The sequence below is a fragment of the Rhinolophus sinicus genome, linkage group LG01 (assembly GCF_036562045.2).
Source record: "Rhinolophus sinicus isolate RSC01 linkage group LG01, ASM3656204v1, whole genome shotgun sequence".
NCBI classification, from domain to species: domain Eukaryota; kingdom Metazoa; phylum Chordata; class Mammalia; order Chiroptera; family Rhinolophidae; genus Rhinolophus; species Rhinolophus sinicus.
This window is the reverse complement of record NC_133751.1, coordinates 24,939,029-24,958,988: the sequence shown is the minus strand read 5'-3', so window position 1 is coordinate 24,958,988 and position 19,960 is coordinate 24,939,029. Positions and strand designations below refer to the sequence as shown.

Sequence of the window (19,960 nt, the reverse complement as noted above, 5' to 3'; positions counted from 1 at the left end):
TGAGTTCATTCATTATTACTTTGCCCCATTTTCTGTCTTCCTCTAGCTAAAATAAAAAGATGAAAATTCATATTTGTGAAGTTGAAAAATATATCATAGCATTGAAATTTGTTCAACAGAATGCTTGTTTTTGATTACTATATTATTATAGTATGATGCCATTTTATATAAAATACACAATATATTAATACATATAACTTAAACTTATTTATACAAAGGTTGAGAAATTCAGTTAGTGGTGGTTATCTCTTAACTAGGATTCTGGGGAGTTTTATTTTGTGTGTGTGTAAATTTCAGAATTCTTTGGCCTTTGTACAAAGAAAATGTCAGGAGATTAAATTATTACGCAAATGAAAACAAACAAGTAAGTAGTCTTTGCTTTGGGGAACGGTATAGTTTTCTTCATTTCTTTGCCCCATAGGGCTGGGAAAAAGCCAGACAACGTGGTTTCAGATATGAAAAAGACTATTGCTGGGAATATTTTCTGTCTTCAAACACACTGCAGGTAATGGTGAATGTTCTGAAGAGATCCTCGTATGTTAGATTATTGTGTGTGTGTGTGTGTGTGTGTGTGTACATTTTGTACACTTAGATCTGTGGCAAAAAAGTTAATGGTGTGAGTTTGTCTTATGAAGTTGAATCCTTATGCAAAATAGAAGTAATCTTTATTAAATCAACGGCAGCAAACCAAGAAAAGATGAATAATGTAATAAGCAAAACACTAATAGTTGAGAAAAGACTCAAGAATCTGTAATATAGCAAGAAAACACAGTAAGGCTCGGTTACTGTTCCTGCACCATCCTCTACTTGACATTTTGATGATTCAACCTGAAAATTTTCACTAATACTCCTAAAATCTGTTTCTAACTGTCTTTCCTTTAACTTTTGGTTAGGTATCTTTGTCTTTAACTGATTTAGTGTAGTGAGGAAACGCTGGACAGGCAGTGTTTGTGAAATGGAAGAAAATAACAGAGGACAGATGCACTGAATTGGAGAAGTGATCTCAAGCCATTGTGAAGGCGAATACCCTTATTATTCCTCATTACGCATGTGTGGCATGAACCCCGGTTCTGAACATTTAACAAATCTACAAGGGGTTAAAAGAATCCAGAATCCAGCATATTTAATTAAAAATGCCCAAACATTAACTAAATTAAAAGAAGAGTCGTGACATCTCTGACACATACTATAGCCAAAGGATATGAGGAATGGAACACAGCATATCTCAACAGACAATACCTTACAACTGCTTCGTAGTAAGGAATAGTTTAAGAACATGAATTCAGAAAAACAAAAATAAGAAAATAAACCAACCGAATGAATGAAGAGTGCTGAGCTAAGAAAATTTTAAGACCAAAAGATTTGCAAGGAACAAAATGGACACCCTTTTAAAGCACATTGTTGCCATAGAAGAAAGGCTTGACATAATCACAGTTTATAGATGCAGCTGCAAAAGAAAAACGTTAAAGTAATAAGTAAAAAACTTGTAGACAGTAAAATATGATTGATCCATCCTGAAGATTATAGGTGTCTACACTTGGAAAATTCACGTGTAATTGAATATTTATTCAAAGAGATGTGTAACAACATTTTCCTGAAAAATGAAAAATGAAATGAACCACAAGTATGAAAAGATGGCTGAATCCAAGTGTTACTTGAGCATACTATATTCAGTCAGTCAAGATATTAATTCAAGTATAAAGAGAAAGGATAGGCATTCAAGAAAGCACTTGAAATATGACACCCATGAGCTGTTCTTGGAAAACTCAGTGACAGTGAAATGCTCTCTATTAAGAGATGAATCAAAAAGAATTCAGGGATGGAGCATGCATGCTAAATCAACTGGTGGTATGCACTGAAATTATTTAAACACAGAACAAATACAAAACAAGAATTATGGATACAGAATGTAATGTAAAGGTTATTATCCTGGACAGTAAAAAATAATGGTAATAAAAGCCAGGAGGTAACCTAGAAAGTCAGTTACAAGAAATCAGGTAGGGAAACTCAAGTCACACAGTTCATAAAAGGAAGATGCATTTAAATATAACCAACTTTATGTATCATAATCTTATTTCAAGCTTACAAGGATACTTTATTAAATACCGGGGATGCCAAAAAATGTATACACATTTTAAGAGATGTTTATGCTCAAGCAGTAGTTTGCCATAATCAGAAGTATCTGGACGCTGGTGGTAACCACTTTGAGCCCCTTTGTAATTTTAGAAGTCAAACGTGACTTGTATTCATCTTTTGTTACCTGTATATATTGAGTATTACAATTAATACAGTTTTTTCCTTTCTTAAAATGTGTATACATATTTTTGGCACCCTCTAGTGATTATGACAATGTGAGATTCATCTAGTTCAGTTTCATTTCTATTTAACTTTCTTTAAATTGAACCTGACTTATTTTTTTTTTTAATTAAAGTTTATTGGGGTGACAGTGGTTAGTAAAGTTACATAGGTTTCAGGTGTACAATTCTGTAATTCATCATCTATATCTCACATTGTGTGTTCACCACCCAGAGTCAGTTCTCCTTCCATCACCATATATTTGACCCCATTTACCCTCATCTACCACTCTCCTCCCCCCTTACTCTCTGGTAACCACTAAACTATTGTCTGTTTATGAGTTATTATTTGTTTGTCTTGTTCCTTTGTTGCTTTCAGTTTTATATCCCACATTATCAGTGAAATCATATGGTTCTCTACTTTTTCTGTCTGACTTATTTCACTTAGCATTATAATCTCGAGATCCATCCATGTTGTCACAAATGGCACTGTTTCATCTTTTCTTATAGCAGAATAGTATTCCATTGTGTATATATACCACATCTTCTTTATCTAATCATCTATCGAAGGACACTTTGGTTGTTTCCATATCTTGGCCATCATAAATAAAACTACAGTGAACATCGGATAGAATTAATTTTAATACTTCTATAAAACAGCTTCTATACTTTTACCCCATTGTTAGGATAGCATTTCTAATTCTTCTGTCAGTATATACATAATAAGTACAGTATTATTTTGTAATGATTTTTCTGACAGTATTGAATTTAGGGAAGTTGCTTTATTTGTACTTTTTTATATTAATTGAATGCTTTATCTAAGGAGCCATGCATCTTTTTTAACCAAATAGTGATTTTTCTTGAAAATAACAAAAAACAGACCTTAAGTTTTTTTGTGTCAGTACACAACAGTAACTAATTCTCAGTAGTAGAAATATAGATTTTGGTTATCTTCTTTATGCTTTTCAGTATTTTTTTCGAAATATGAGGTGGAGAACAATATTGAAAATTATATTAGTCTTTTTGCAAAATGGAGTAATCCATAAAAGTAGTGGTTATTTCCTAAAATTAGCAAACTTTTTCTGTAAAAGAACACGGTAACTTTTAGGCTTACGTCTATAAGGTTTCTGTTGCAATCACTCACCTCAGACACAGTGCAAAGCGACCATAGATGACATATGGATGAATGGGTGTGATTGTGTTCCAATAAAACGTTATTGACAAAAACAGATTTTTATAAATTTTGTAGTTTTTATCAACCCCTGCTCTATCTAAAACATTACAGTTTTTCAAAAGTATTTTATAAAGCAGGGAAAGCTTATAACTATACTTATTCGTGAGTGTATGCTTTATAACACCTATAAATCTGTGAAAGGTATTTTAGTTCTGTTTGTTACCATTGCTCCTTAGATGCTGTATAACATGAAAGGGCAGTTTGCTGAGCATCTTCTTGGAGCTGGATTTGTAAGCAGTAGAAATCCTAAAGATCCAAAATCTAATATAAATTCAGGTAAAGCAGAAAATGTGATGTAAATAACTTGCTACTATTGTCCATTGTATCAGTATTTTACTTTGTTTTCTTTACCTCCCCACTCCTAATAGATAATGAGAAGATAATTAAAGCTGTCATCTGTGCTGGTTTATATCCCAAAGTTGCTAAAATCCGACTAAACTTGGGTAAAAAAAGAAAAATGTAAGCATTGAAGATTATTATGAATTCTTTGTAATTCTGTCCTTAAACTTTTGAAATCCTGTAATGCAACAGGGCTTATATTATACATTTGTTTTTAGTTATAGTCTGGGCCATATTCTTGTTCTGTACTTTTGAGCATTTAAGAGAAGGCAAACTGCTTAACAGTGGCATTGCTTTCCCATCATGTCTCTGAATCAGCTCTCCATCACCCATTATTCACGAAGAATGTTAGTAAAATATCAAAGCATTGTAAATATGAGAAAAGTAAGCCAGCTATTAAAATCCAGTGCCTTGATGGACATTGCTTAGAATTGATTTTGCTTTAGGATTTTCTTCCTCTCTCATAAAATGGATAGTTTCATAATTTTTCTCTGAATAAAATTGTGATTCACTATTTTGAAAAATAAAGTATAACTTAAATATGTGTACAAAAAGAGTCAGCCTCAGGAGTAATTGGAGAGAACAACGAGGCATATTTTTGCCTAGTAAATGAGCTAGTGAGAAAACAGAAACTGAAAGTCACAGATTGCGAGTGATGTGTGAATTGTTGCCACCCATTTGGAGGGCACCCTAGATTAGAATTATGTACCGAATCTTTAAAATAGTCACCGGCCCAGTGGCTTATCAGGTGAGTATTTTAATTTCAGGCATATGTCCTAAGCATGTAATTCCACATTTTTATAAAGGTTATATTGTAAACAACATGCACTTAGATGTCTGGTAGCAATGGGAAAATTATGGTTTCATAATAACACAGTATATGGCATTTCTGTTAGGTGGGCATATAAAACAGTCATTGTGTGGTAGCATAAAATATTTGAACTGGTATTAAGTAAAAAAAGTTGTATACCCTATGATTATAAACAAAAAATATAGACCTCAAAGCACAAATATCGTTCTAGGGCAGTTGTTCCCAAATGGGGTGATTTTGCCCCTTGGGACATTTGACAGTCTCTGGAGACATTTGTGATTGTTATAACTGAGGGAATACCTCTAGTCACTAGAGGCCAGGGGTGCTCTTAGTTATTCAGTAATCAGAGGACAACCCCCTACAACAAATTATTCCATATGTCAAAAATGCTGATGCTCAGAAACCTTATTCTCATGTATAAGATAATGCGCAACATAAATTTTAACCATCGTGGCTGGATTATCCAGTACTTTAAGTGATCCAAGTACTTTTTGACATCAGTACTTGGTCAAATTCTTCTTCATGTCTATCCCTAACTTGACAGGTATCTTAACAGAAATACAAATATTTTACATATCCTTCTGCCATCCTGGGAAGGCTTTATGGGGGGAAAAAATGTAGTTCTCTTTGGATTGGTGCTTTGGTTTGGTCTAGACCAGGGGTCAGCAGATTTTGGCATACTGGCCAACACCTTTCGGTATATATTTTTATTGGAACACAGCCACACCTGTTTGTTCACGTGCTGTCTGTGTCTGCTTTCCTGCTATACTAGCGGAGTTGAGTAGTTGTGACAGAGATCAGAGGGCTCACAGAGCCTAAAATATTTTCTCTCTGCTGCCGTACAGAAAAAGTTGGCCAAACTCTGCTGCTCTAGTGAGATAGATAGGGTGCAGGGTGGCATTGGTTAAATTGTGCAGTGAGTAAAAATAATTTATGATTTTATTCTGAATAATGACTCATGACTATAATTTATGATTTTGGTAGAAGTATTACGGATTCCTAGAAGCACAAAAAAGGATGTTCTTAAAAACTAATATGAAGAATAAATGGATTATCAGCTTTTGTGTTGTCATCTATCTAATATAAGTAATTATCATTGACTGCTTAAAAACAAACCACCAAATATCTCCCTGTTGAATTATAATTAAAAATTCGTACAAATTGAGGTAAAAATTTTATGACTCAAAGACCCATAGGAATGACGAGACTAAAGTAGAACTGTGTCAAAGTACATTTATTCCAAGTATTCCTGTTTTGAAATTTGGGGAGTTGAATGAATGTGCAACATTTAAAACATATTTTAGAACAGGTTTCTAAAAATCAATTGTAGCTAATACCTCTTCTAAACAAAATTCTTAATTTTTTGTTTATATTATCTGTGAGCATAACCTGTGAAATTTTTTATTTGATCATTTCACAGTTATTCTGTAAATTAAGGGCTACTTTTTATTATGATTGACAGTAAAATATATGGACTATTCTCTTGGTCTGAATCACTTTGAAGTATTTCAGCTGTTTATTTCATTCTTGCCCTTCAGTGGTATAGTATAAACATAATTAAGGAATATTTTGTCACCTTTCTAATAGGTTGACTAATTATACCTTCAAGAAGAGAATTCGTTTTATGATTTATATAGCATATTCATATTTAGCTGATATTTTTCCATGTTTTATTAAAAAATGTTCTTTCAAATAAAATTTATATTGCAAAAATATACTGAGGTCATCTGTGGAATTTTTTTAGATTGAGGGATTGGTTTGGAATCTCCCAGAATTTTTTTTAACAAATTACATTTTAACTTTTTTAAAGGGTGAAAGTTTATACAAAAACTGATGGGCTGGTTGCTATTCATCCCAAATCCGTTAATGTGGAGCAAACAGAGTTTCACTATAACTGGCTTATCTATCACCTGAAGATGAGAACAAGTAGTGTAAGTAAATACTTAAAATAATCACAGATCTGAGTATCAGCCTTGTATTTTTATAATTGTATAGTTTTCATAATTATAAACAAAATTCGTTCTCTCTAAAAAAATTTTTTTCTGATGTGAATTATAACTTCCTTAAAGAACCTATACTTTTAATGTGCAGGTCTGTCATGATTGATCTTTTTATTTTAATTAATTGGGACAGTTATTTGATTTGCATAATTTTCTTTCAAAGCCTGCATTCAAGAAATACTGCTGTTTACACTGTACACATAATTTGTTGGCATATTGGTCAGAATATTAAGTGGGATTCTGTTTATATAGAGATAAAAATAATTTCAGGTACATTAGTGTTTTGGTTTTCTCAGAATATTTTGATTAAAGAATACTACCATTGTTTGAGTTGAAACAAAAATGGCTCATTTAAAATGATATTTCTTCAAAACTAGTATGTAATGACATTAACAGGGTAATAGCTATGTTAAAAGGATGGATTCTAATTGACTGAGACTGGTGGTGGTATTGAATTAATGTAGCAGTAATTCAGACTGCTTACGGTATTAATTTGCTTTAATTCTCATTGTAGATCTACTTGTATGACTGCACAGAAGTTTCCCCATACTGTCTCTTGTTCTTTGGAGGTGATATTTCCATCCAGAAGGATAACGACCAGGAAACTATTGCAGTAGATGAATGGATTGTCTTTCAGTCACCAGCAAGAATAGCACATCTTGTTAAGGTGACTGACTTTATATGATTGTCTCTGAATCTACATGCAATTTAGTATGTGGTCTTGTGGTTTTGTTCCAGACGCTATATATATGTTACAGTTAACATTTCCTGGTGTATTTCAGCAGAGAAAATAGTGTTGAGAATTTGATTCATATTTTTTTGAGGTAGTTACAGACCAACAATTGTAAATGCCTAGTGTGATTGGAAGTTTGAATCTTTGGATTTTACTGTACTTTAGTTGGCTACTCAAAACTGCACTTTAGTTAGTTGCACACTAAATATTTCAGGCTTTTGTAGAATAGCTTATGAAGTTCCTTATAGTGGCCAAAGTCACTTTTACACATATTACAATGTTTGATAGCACATCTGCCTTTATTGAACTTTTGTAATTTTTCCAACCATAGGAATTAAGAAAAGAACTAGATACCCTTTTGCAAGAGAAGATCGAAAGCCCCCATCCCGTAGACTGGAGTGACACTAAATCCAGAGACTGTGCAGTTCTCTCAGCTATTACAGACTTGATCAAAACACAGGAAAAAGCAACTCCCAGGAACTTGCCACCACGATTCCAAGATGGATATTACAGCTGACAACTTTTCTGTGGTGGTATGAAAAGCCAATTTGACAGCCATTTTCCATCAGTTTAATTTTTGGCTAGATGCCAAACTGGGACATGAGTAATTTTCATGTGTAAGGTAGGAACCTTCAGTAGGCAGTGAAAACTGTGCATGAGTTCACAATGTTGTGTATAGTTGTTATAAATATACCATAAAAAACAATATGCTCTCTGATCATATGCTCTGTTGTGGTCATGTCCACACTTTGGGAGTATTCCTCTTATGTATATTGAGTGTTGTACCACGTGAGAAATTCCTTTGTTCTGTTAAAATTAATTTTTCTGCCCGAAATGACTGAGTATAGAACCAATAAAAATAGAATGGTTAACCAAAAAGTGTCAAGTAGGAATTTGAACACAGCCACATTTTTTAAGTAAAACTTCTGTCAGAAGTTAATTTGTTGTAATAAAACCCAGTATTTAATAAAATGTACAGTGTGTAAATCTCAGCTAACTTTTTGGCTTGGTTTCTACATCTCCACCTCTCCCTTCGTGTATTTGTGTGTTTTTTTCCGTCTTTTTAGAATATATCCATACCGCTTTTACGTCACCTTGTGCAGCATAATGTAGCAATTGAGAACACGGGTCTGGAGCCTGACTACCTAAGTTCAAATTTCAGCTCTGCCACTCCTAGATATCTTGGGCAAGTTACTTGGCTTATTTCCTTTTCCTTATCTAAAATACAGATAACAATTGTGAGGACGGAATATGTTAATATACATCAAGTGCATAGATTAGTGTCTGGCACGTAGAGTGTACTCACTGAATCTTAGTTATTTGTCCCTAAAATATTTTTTTAATAGTCTATTGTATTACACTTTTTTCCCCACACTGCTATTTTACCCTCTCAGCCAATAGAAGGTAATGTGACATGTACTGTAGGTTTATAACTCTATCCAGTTGTGACAAATACTATTGGCTGCTATCCAACAACAGCCATCCTGTTCCTTCTTTGTTTGCTTATGTTCCGTGTTTCTGCTCTGTGCGGCCCTGTGCCCAGGGACGTTGGACCCTGCATGGTCTTACGACTGTGTGACCCTGTCCTGGCCACTGGCCAGAAGAGATCTGCCAGGAACATCTGAGGAAAATTTTCCTCACTACTAGTCGTAGAGGAGGAAATTCTGCTTTCCCCCTTTGGAGATTGTCTTATCTGAATCTGGCCCTGGGAACTGTGGCAGCCATTTTATGCACAAGGTTGGCTCAGTGGGAAGGTGAAAATCATCAGAGTCCTTGATGATGCTAGTGAGCTGCTGGATTGTCAACTCAACCTGTCACTGTTTTCGCCTCTTTTGGTAGGGTCTTTTGTGTAACTTGGCAGGAAGCATGTTCCCTGAAATACACTATTCATTGAGCATTGTTTGCTGAGGCCTCTGTTTCTACCATTTATTTTGTGATCTAACAGTTTGACACAAATGTCTGCAAAAGTGGTAGTACTGGACATACTGCACAAAGAAACTTAGGAAGGACATCCTGCTATACCCTAGAAACTACATATTGTGCCTTCCAGTAAATGCAGAGAAACCAAAGGAAAAGAGTATTGCAAGGGCTGAGATTTACTGATAATTCTATGATGATCTGTTAACAGCACTGGTTCTGGTACTGCTCCCATTTCTGGGAACATGTGTCCACCTATCATTGCCTTCCAAGGTTTTGAATGTACTGTGTACTAAATTGATTCTCTGAGCTAGTCTTCCAAAAGTGACCTGGATCTCACTGAATTCTTGCACTGAGTCATGCCACAATATTGCACCATATTAGTTTTGCCCCTAAACTCAAGGTGACCATTAGGTCCTGTTTGTTCTAAAGAGTGTGACTCTTTTTTGCTTTTACTATACAGTCAGTTGGCCAAAATGGTCTTAGCAGAAAGCATTTTAAAAATCTAAAAACAGATGACTAGTTAATTGGTTCCATGTTTGCAAACCCTTATTTAGTCTCCATGTAAATGGTGAAAATGGTCCTGAAGAATTTTCTAATGGTGAAGTTACTCAGAGATTAAGCAGTTATTATCACCCCCAATTTGTGTGTTCTCTATAGCTCATTAGGATGGAAATTTTAATTGAAACTATTATCTATAGTTTTCTTGTTTGTTTTGTTTACAAAATAGGGTGTTACTATTGAAAATAAATTACAGGGCTGAGAACTATTTGTCATTTGGTCATTTTAAAGAATAAGGCATGAAATTAAGAAAACGTATTTATTTGCCTCACAATTCTGAGTGATACTGAGAATCTCTTGACCAAGTAACCGTGAAACGGAAACTTATGGAAAAAACAAAAGTAGTAAAGAAATCACTTAATCTTTAGAAAGTGTCTTTGAAAAGTGAGTCTGTGACATCTTCCTAATTCTTATGTAGGGCAAAAGCTCTAGATAAATTTATACCAGTAATTACAAGTGAGTTTCGTACTGCATTTTTAAAATAAAGTCCACCCTAAAAGCTAGAAAACTATAGAAAAGCTTTAGAAGGAATTTATTGTAGTACCCTCTTACCCAAATTAATCGTAATTTTCCTTCCACGGTTTTTAGCTGAGTTTGTGTATATTTATTTTATGAAATTGTAATCGTGTGGTAATCATATTTATAATACGCTAGTTGTTTTTAAATGGCATTTTTATTATGATTTTAAAGCAATACATCCTCGTCGAATATTTAGAAATTTCACATAAAAAAGCATGTTACCCATTTTGATATAGTTCTGTACGCTAAGCTTTAAGATATTATTTTATATGTAATAAAATTAGCCAATTTAAGTGTATAATTCTGTGCATTTTGTCAAACGTATAAAGTCATGTAATCGCTACCACCAGAATCTTTATATAAAACATTCCCATCACTTAAAAATTTCCCTTGTTACCCTTTGTAGTCCGTTCCCTGCCCCCTCTCTGTCCACTGACAACCATTGATCTGCTTTTTGGTCATTAGTGTTTTGCCTTTTCTAGAATTTCAAATAAATGGAATCATATGTAGTCTTTTGTGTCTGGCTTTCCCTTAACAGTGCTTTTGAGATATTTTGAGATATTTATGTTGCTGCATGTTATCAGTAGTTAGTTCCTGTTTTATTTAGTTGTATTGCATTGTATGGTTATACCAGTTTATTCATTCACCAATTGATGGACCTTTAAGTTTGCTATTATAAATAAAGCTGCTATGAACATGTGTTTACAAGTTTGTGTGTAAATACGTTTTCATTTCTCTTGGGTAAATACCTATGATTAGGATTGTTGTGTTATATGGTAAGTTTGTTGGTAAAAAACTTTCAAACTGATTACCAAAGTAGGTGTATCATTTTACACACACACCAGCAATGTGTGATGGTTCCAAGTTTTGTAAATCCTTGCCAGCGCTAGTGTTGTTAGTTATTTGTTGTTGCTTTGGTTATGTTAGCTTTAGTGGTTGTGGAGTTATAGCTCGTTGTGGTTTTATTTTGCATTTCTATGATTAGTGATGAGCGTATTTCACGTGCTTTTTTGCTGTCTTCCTTAGTTGTCTGTGTGTGTGTGTTTTGGTTTTCCATCTCATATGGTAAGCAACCGGGGCATTCGGGATATATATCTGACCAGGGAGAGGGACGAGGATTCTTTGAATTTTAGAGATGCAGAAAATCTCGTTAACATAGAAAATGGCAAAATATGCCTCTCTCCCGTTGGTTGGTACAATAGAGTTAAGTCACTGTTAATCAAGTGCCAGAAGAGAATTGTACCAGTTTTAGATGACTGGTGTGAAAGCATGGGAGCTAAGGAAGAAGCTGACCCGGACGCACTGCAGAACCAGCCCGTACTAGGGATGAGTCCCACTGTCCTGCTGAGATAGGGGACTTCTCAATTGACTACCCTTTCTCTAGTTCTTAAGTTTGATTTTTGTTTTAATGGTCTGATGTGAATTTTCAAGTAATTTTTTTTTTCAAGATAATGTGATATATCTCTGAGTCTGCACAGTGTATATCATGTTACCTTCACACAATGAAGGCAACTTGGTGAGGAATAGAATTCATTTTAGCAAAGCTTTCATTTAATGAAATAAAGATTCCTTGATGATTTCTTTTTCTTGGCCTTTTAGCTGTATACCTCTTAGGTATTACAATGCCTGACTTGCCAGACACTTCCATTCACCCCATTTTAACAGCTATTTCTCTTGTTAAATTATTTGATTATTTTTAATTGTTCCTGGAAGCGCGTTTTTTGTTGGTTTGTTGGGTTTTTTTGTTTTGTTTTTTAAGGCAAAGATGGTTAAACATTTTTGTAGGGTCTGGAATAAGAATACAAATGGAGGCTAAATACCAGAGGTCTGAATATTTTTATAGTTTACATCAATTTAACACACTGGGATGAAATATGTTCTATCCTCCTAACTGGACAAATATACATTCATAACAACAAAATAAGAAATGGCATAAACCATGTTTTTCCTACAGCTGAAGGTCAGTAAAATATCAAAGATGACTTCTAGCCCTAGTTTGCTGAGCGCTTTCCCATGTATTTCAACTTTTTCCAAATATTTTTCTTTCCATCAATTGATACAACCTTATGTGTTTTCATTTTTCTAATTAAACCTGTTAAAATGTTAGATTGCATTGATTTATTTTCAAATATCGAACCAGTCTTGCACTCTTGGAATGAACCACACTTGATTGCAGTGTGTAATTATATATTGCTGGATATAGTGTTTCGCTGCTCTGTTTATGAGGGATACCAGTCTATAGTTTTCTTTTTGTGAGGTAATGCTGGCCTCATAAAATGAGTACGGAAGTGTCACCTTCCTCTTGTAGTTTCTGGAAGACATTGTATACAATTGTTAATTCTTTAAATGTTTGGAAGACTTCAGTGAAACCATATTCACCTGGATATTTCTTTTTCAGTTTTTAAATTAAGAATTCAAAGTATGAAGGTCGAACAATTAAGTTTGCGAACTCATCCTAGGAAAAGTGCTACATACCTCATTGCTGAATATCATTATGGTCACCTTTGAAGTACTCCCCTTGGGAAGCTATGCACTGATGCCAGAGCCTAGTCCACCCTTCAAAGCAATTTTGGAACTCTTTCTGGAGTGGCCATCAGAGCTGTCGTCGTATTACCCTTGATGTCCTCAATGTCACCATAATGTCTTCCTTTCAATATTTCCTTTATCTTCGGGTAAAGAAAGAAGTCACTGGGGGCCAGATCAGGTGACTGGGAGGGTGTTCCAATAGTTATTTGTTTACTGGCTAAAAACTCGCTCACAGACAGTGCCGTGTGAGCTAGTGCATTGTTGTGATGCAAGAGCCATGAATTGTTGGTGAAGAGTTCAGGTTGTTTTCGTCCAACTTTTTCACGCAGCCTTTTCAGCACATCCAAATAGTAAACTTGGTTAACTGTCCAGTTGGTACAAATTCATAATGAATAATCCCTCTGATATCAAAAAAGGTTAGCAACATCATTGCAATAAGTTCGTGAACCTAATTGTCAGATCTCAGTAGTTACAGGACTATTTAAGGTTTTGGTAGTTTACGGTTTTCAGTGAATTCATCCATTTTATCCAAGTTGTTGAATTTGAATATCTTAAGTTTTGGCCATTATGAATAAAGCTGCACATTTTTGTGTGGACATAGTCTTCAACTCATTTGGGCAAATAGCAAGCCGTGTGGTTGCCACATCATACGGCAAGCCTTTAGTTCTATAAGAAACTGCCAAACTCTTCCCAGTGGCTTTTGCATTCCCACCAGCAATGAATTGTTTGTGTTACTTCACATCCTCACCAGTGTTTGGTGTTGTCAGGGTTTTAGATTTTAGCCATTCTAATAATTAATGGTAAACTCGTTTTAATGTGCAATTCCTTAATGACGTATGCTATTGAGCATCTTTTCATATGCTTGTTATCTGTATTTCTGGTGAGTTTTCCAGATCTTTGCCCATTTGTAAATTGGGTTGTTTTCTAATGGTTGAGTTTTAAGAGTTCTTCATATAGATTCTCTTCATTCTCCTGTCTTTTAATGAAGTTCAACTTACCAGTTTTTTCTTTAATTAAGCTTTTGGTGTGGTATTTAAAAGTCATTTAGAAACCCAGGATCACCTAGATTTTCTTCTATGTTAATGGTCTAGTTTTATAGTTTTTCATTTATTTAGGTCTAAGATTCCAAATAAATGGATATTTCTTAATTTTATTTTTGATATTTATTTCTAACTTAAGAGAACTCATCTTGTAAAACTTCAATCCTGTAAAATTTGTTGAAACTTGTTTTACGATCCAGGAAATGTAAATATTCTGTGTTTGAAAAGAATGTATATGCTAAAATTGCTGCAGTGTCCTATTATGCATATTGTTGTAGTTCAAGTATTCTATTTTTAATTGATTTTTACCTATTTCTGCACTTTTATTTTTACCTATTTTCCAACCAAGTGAGAGGTGTGTTCAAGTCTCATGCTATGTTGGATTTCTTATATTTCTGACAGTTTTTGCTTTATATATGTTGAGATCATGTTATTGGGATAATGTATATTAGAATTGTATTTTCCTGGTTAAATGAACCTTTCATCGTTATGAAGGCTTACTGTCCCTACTCGTACCTTGTATCTTTGACCGTTTTATCTAATACTGACACGGCTACCTGCAGTGAATGTTGTGATGTTCTGCCTAGATCCTCCCTCAGGACTGACAGGCTTCCTCCCTGAGCACTGGAAGTGCTACCAGATGACAGCTTCACCCATCAGCCCTCTTCAGGAATTGTCCTCAGCTGAAGGGAGTCGCCTTACCCAAGGCCACTTCCTCTCTCTGGGGACAGTCTACATCCTATGACTGGCCAGAGCAGGGCTATGAAGATGCAGTCCCCTTACCAAAGCTCCCTCTCCCTCTCCTCTGGGGCTTCAGTTCAATTCTTGCGTCCTCCAGCTCTCTTCTCTCCGTGCTTCCTTGTAGGTTTCTTCTAGCCTCTCTTCCAGTTCACTGATATCTTTAACAATCTAATCTGATGTTAAACCCAGGTCTATAAGTTCTAGTTTTTATCTGTCACTTCTTGTAGTTAGTAGTTCTGTGTTGAATTTTAAAATTTGGCTATTTCTCTCCAGAAACATAGCTACCAGTATTACCATTATTCTATTGCCTCTATCTAATGATTTCAGTATCTAGGGTCCCTGTGAGTTTGTCAGTTTTTTTCTGTGATTTTTTTTTGGGGGGGGGCTGAACCTTTGATAATTTGTTTTTGGAAGTAACTGAGAACTAAGATGACGCTAGCTTCTTCCAGAACAAGGTTTTATTTCCTGCCAGGCCCTTAGTACTGTATTATGGCTGTATTTTAACTGCAAGGGATGCTAGGAAACAAGTATCTAGCATTTTAGTTTTATGTCAGGTGTAGTAGGCAGAATTCTCTGCTCCCGTGGTGTTGGTCCTGTGATTATGTGCCATAGCACGGCAAAGGAACTGTGCACATCTATTATGACCCCAAAACAGTTGATTTTGAGTTACTCACAAAGGAGATTATCCTGTGGGTCTAATATAATTACATGAGTTTTTTAAAAGCAGAGTTTTTTTTTTTTTTTTTCCAGCTGGTAGCATAAGAAGGAGTCAGAAATATTCCAAGTGGGCGAAGTATTCAACATGCTACTGCTGCCTTAAAGAGGGAAGAAGCCACATGACAAGAAATGTGAACAGTCACTGGAAGCTGTATCGCCCCGTCCCCACTGGCGGCCAGGAAAGCCACGGGTCTCAGCCCTGTAATCACAAAGAACTGAGTTCTGTGAATAGCAGGTAAGACTGGAAAGAAGACACCCAGCGCCAGTTCAGAAAGCAGCCAGCCAGCATTTTGGTTTCAGCCTGTGAGACTCTAAGCAGAAAACTCGACTTCTGACAGAAGTAGGAGAAAAAAAATAGAGAAGTCATTCTTGGCCTCCAACAAGATTCACAAGGTGGTGAAATTTCACAAGCACAAAGGTTCAGATACTGCATGGCCAAAATGAAAAAGATACACTCCAGGGATCAAGAGCAGTTAGGGAACTAGGGACTATTTAAGATAAGCTATGTGGTCATGCAGTTTTGTGGCAACTATGAGGAGAAACAGAAAGGCTCAGCTCTTAAAAATGCTCCAGCCTTCCAGGGCAGCGGATGGCAACATGTACCCAAAGAAGAAAGGCCAGTGCCCCCTGTGTTAGCTACAGGGACCTTTTGAGTAGAACTGTGGCCAAGAATTCAGCAAACTGTATACTTAAGCGAATACCTCCTGCAATAAATTAAATCACATCAGCACAAAAAAGTATATACAAAATCTTTATAAATTCACATATTTTGCCAAAAGTATACTAGCAGTCTCAATTCACTGGGACAAAAATGAGTACTTGTGTTCTCCACAGGTCACTGAATGATACTGTACAATTCAGAGAAGCTAGTCAAAGAAACTGAACTAGGTTGGAAAACAATACTGTGGCATGTAAAAATGACAATTCACGGTTGAACTTAACCATGTGAATCTGTTAAATACCTGCCGTAAAACAACTCTTTATCCACTAACGGCATTAACCTGTTTGCTAAATAAGGCTTTGATTTATAAGATGCACACATTTCCAAAACCGTTTAACATCTCTACTTATAAATTAATTCACAGGATTCGTATAGTTGCTTTGTAGCTTCAACTGGGTGTTAGCAAAAATAAAACAAAATGATCCCTTTGCAAAGCAACAAATTTACCTTCCTTCCTAAATAAAAAAACATCACATTAGATTAGATTACAACTTGTTAGCTTCTCCTCCACAAAGCCTGTGACACAAAAGAGGAGACAGACTTCTTGATTTACCAGGTGGAAAAATCTCTCGCTGTGGCCCATTGCTGTTACTTCATTGACGGACTGCTTGGGACCTCAGGGAACTCAGGGCCTAGCATGTATTTTGCACCCAGAAATGTATGCATAGGGAAGAAGAGCAATCCAGAGGCGAGAAAGCCCAGGGTGCCCCACCGTGGCTCACTGTTGAGATGGCAGGATACAGGGCGTGTGAGCTAAGCATATTTACCTCTGTACTACTAGGTTTCCGCAACTTGACTCAATTTAGGGAACTGGTAGGCAGACAGTAGCTGGGACATGTCACACAAAGATCTGAGTCTTGAATAACGCGTATCCTTTGCCAGGTTTAACCCTTTGTGGAAGAGAATGGAATAGAGAGGGAACATAGCTGCCAGTAAAAATCACTTCACCCCCTCTGTCTTCTAAACCCTCATTTCCTGTTTACGAAACATACTTTAAAAATGACTTTTCTCTCTTCTTGCACTAGTGGAAATCGTTCTGCAGAAATCTACAGTAAAGAGAGACTCCAAATCCAGCAAACGAGGCCTTCAGCGCAAAATAAAATGGGCTCCCATCAAAGTCAAAATGTTATGTTTCAATTAAGTACCATGCTGGCTTTTTGATACCTTGTAAGACGTAATTTTATCTTCTTTGAGACAGTTAAAGTGTGTTTCAGTCCATTTCCCAGGGAATGGGACTAGGAATAGTCAAAAACCTTGCATTATTGAAGGCAAAGCAGCCTCACGTCAGTTTATCAGCTCATTTGGGCTTATTTTTAAATATAGGACCCCTGTCCTATAGTCAAGATTTTCTCACACATGTGAAGCATCTAAATTCTATATTGTTAGAGTAGCTTAGGTTGTAATAGACTACTTATCTAAGACAAACACTGGGTGAGATGGACTGTCTTTTTTTAATTAAGGCTCCTTCCCTTCTGTTGAGGAAAGAGGTGGCAAAGATTCAAGTGACCATTTCCCTTTCTTGGGAATAGGTTTAGAAAAACTTAGCTCATCAGTTCCTTTTCAAATCAACATAGCATTATAATCAGATCTGTAATACAAGAGGCAGAAAAATATTTATAAAACTGGGCATTCCTTAAAGATACAAAACCTTGCTAATACGAGGAGAACCGTATACAGGAGATGTTTAAAGAGGGATAGTACGTTCTTGGTTAAGTGAGGATAGGGAAAATCAGGCTACAGCATCTTCCATGCTTTTCTTTATGTCAGACATGGTGCAGCTAGAAGGAGCTGAGGCCGCCGGATCCCTGAGGTGGACGGCTCAGCTATTCTGTTTGCCTAGAGGTTTGCAAGAAGGTTGTGGAACACAAACTGAGCTTTGTGAACTAACTATCCAGTAGCTGTTCTCCTGAGAGAACATAACTACCTGGCAAGCTTAAAGGCAAATGTTTTCATTCTTTTAATTCAATAGGCTGTGTTAAAATGAACAAAACCAGCCCAGAACCAACCAGCCCACCATGATGTAGTGCAAATCGCGCAGTAACAAAAGGCCATCAGAGAGGCTACACGTTGGTCTCCAGTCCTAGCAAACGTCCCATTCTCTCCACATTCTTATCAATTGTAGCTTGACAGGTTATCTCCTTGGCACATTCCATAGGAAACCAGCCCCTCTCTCCATCTCGCAGTCTTTCCCCTTCATACCAGCCTGCAAAGAAAAACAGGATCCTCATGAAGCATTTGGATGAGTCTTGACCACGCTCGGCTCCGGGGAGGATATTGGGTACCACAGATAATGAAAGGTGAGGAGAGAGGTGGAACAGAGGGCAAGGTTTCAAGGGAGAATGAGTGACATACCAGAGGCAGAACATGATCAGAGGCCCTGAAGTGAGGCAGCCGAGAGAGTGCATGAGCCTGGCTGAGCTGTGGAAGGAAGAACCTCTGGAAATGAGAACTAGGTCACTGGGGGAGCTGAGAAGGGAGGCTTTGCATGGTTCCTTTTGAATAACAAACCATGTGACTGCATCCCTATTCAAAAACATGTAAAAGCAATAAAGTGTAGATAGCGGAGAGGCACGTGCATAAGAAAACCGAAGGGATGTGGAAAATGAACATTAATAACAAAAAGGAGACTTCTTGGTTCTTCACACTGAATGCTAGACCACCAGTGTCCCGTAAGCACACTTCCACTCACCATCACTGACACGTTGATAAATGAGGACCACGTCTGCCACCTGCAGGGAGAGTTCATCTGGCTGCTTGGCAGTAAATGATCTAATGATTTCCACCTGGGTTAGTGCTGCGGAGGAAAGGGGACATACTGAGCTTCCAGTAGCAAACGAAAAACAAAACAGGTACAAATCAATAGTGTACATTTACTCAGTCTTTCTGTGCAATTCAGGGCCAGCATTGATCCAAACAAGTCAGGCTTCTATCAAGAAGCAGAAAATCTTTTCCAAGAACTCTCTTACTCGGCTCAGAGCTTTAGAATTTTAGCAGCTCAAAATCGAAAGGCCTTTTATAATGTATGGACTCCCTCAATAAAAGCCTTGAGAAGGAGTCATTAGTTATGTCACATCATGGAGCAGAAAACAGCCATTGTGCATTGGGGAAACCAAGGCAAGCAGACAGATAATGTGCCAAGGGCATGCAACTGGTGATCAAATCCGTTATATATCCAGTTCTCCAGGCTCTCATCCGGCATGCTGCCCCAGCCCATCAGAAGCAGCACGTGGAGGCTGCGGAAGAAGCTTAGAAATAAAGAGATCTGTACCCAAAAGTTAGGGAACATGTCAGGGTTTTCCCAAAATGCTAACTCATAATAAAACAATTAACTTCGGGGATTTCGTAATGACTGACGTGACTTCAAAAAACTTGATTCTCGGGAACTTTCACACCAATCACTTTAGCTTTGGCTCTAAGCTGAAAGCTATAATTTTTGCTCTAGGATAAGCAGTTTTGCTGCCCTAATTCTTTGAATTTGACCTTCCAGCTAGAATCAGCCAGAGAAGCATATCATCAAAGATAAGGAGCCAATAATCCCATGATACCACCCTGTACCACCCCAGCTCCTAGCTCTCTAGAAGAATGAAATACATATTTTGTTACTATTGTCACTTTAATAAAAAAAAGGTCAAAGGGAGTGGTTATATTCTTTAAGGTTAAAAATGCATTTCAGCTTAGATTCAGTCAGTATGGAGAAGGCTTAAATATGCAGCTAATGACCATTAATTTGCATCAGAGCTTTACAGTTCAAGCAGGGCTTTCAATGTATATTATTTAACTTCATCCTCCTGATAACCCTGTGTTGTA

At 36.4% G+C, this 19,960-nt stretch overlaps 2 protein-coding genes across 2 annotated transcripts in view; one reads left to right on the top strand and one right to left on the bottom strand.

The window, feature by feature from the left end:
* DHX36 (DEAH-box helicase 36) overlaps positions 1-8,403 on the top strand; it is a 41,551-nt gene extending 33,148 nt beyond the window's left edge. Inside the window, exons 20-25 of the mRNA XM_019731989.2 lie at positions 422-505; positions 3,705-3,804; positions 3,897-3,987; positions 6,489-6,609; positions 7,193-7,345; positions 7,743-8,403. Coding sequence (XP_019587548.2) covers positions 422-505; positions 3,705-3,804; positions 3,897-3,987; positions 6,489-6,609; positions 7,193-7,345; positions 7,743-7,928 — 735 coding nt within the window. The 3' untranslated portion in view covers positions 7,929-8,403. The remainder of the gene's footprint in view (positions 1-421; positions 506-3,704; positions 3,805-3,896; positions 3,988-6,488; positions 6,610-7,192; positions 7,346-7,742) is intronic.
* Positions 8,404-16,170: 7,767 nt separating this feature from the next.
* ARHGEF26 (Rho guanine nucleotide exchange factor 26) overlaps positions 16,171-19,960 on the bottom strand; it is a 117,197-nt gene continuing 113,407 nt past the window's right edge. Inside the window, exons 14-15 of the mRNA XM_019731993.2 lie at positions 18,843-18,947; positions 16,171-18,356 (exon numbers count right to left, since the gene is read on the bottom strand). Coding sequence (XP_019587552.2) covers positions 18,214-18,356; positions 18,843-18,947 — 248 coding nt within the window. The 3' untranslated portion in view covers positions 16,171-18,213. The remainder of the gene's footprint in view (positions 18,357-18,842; positions 18,948-19,960) is intronic.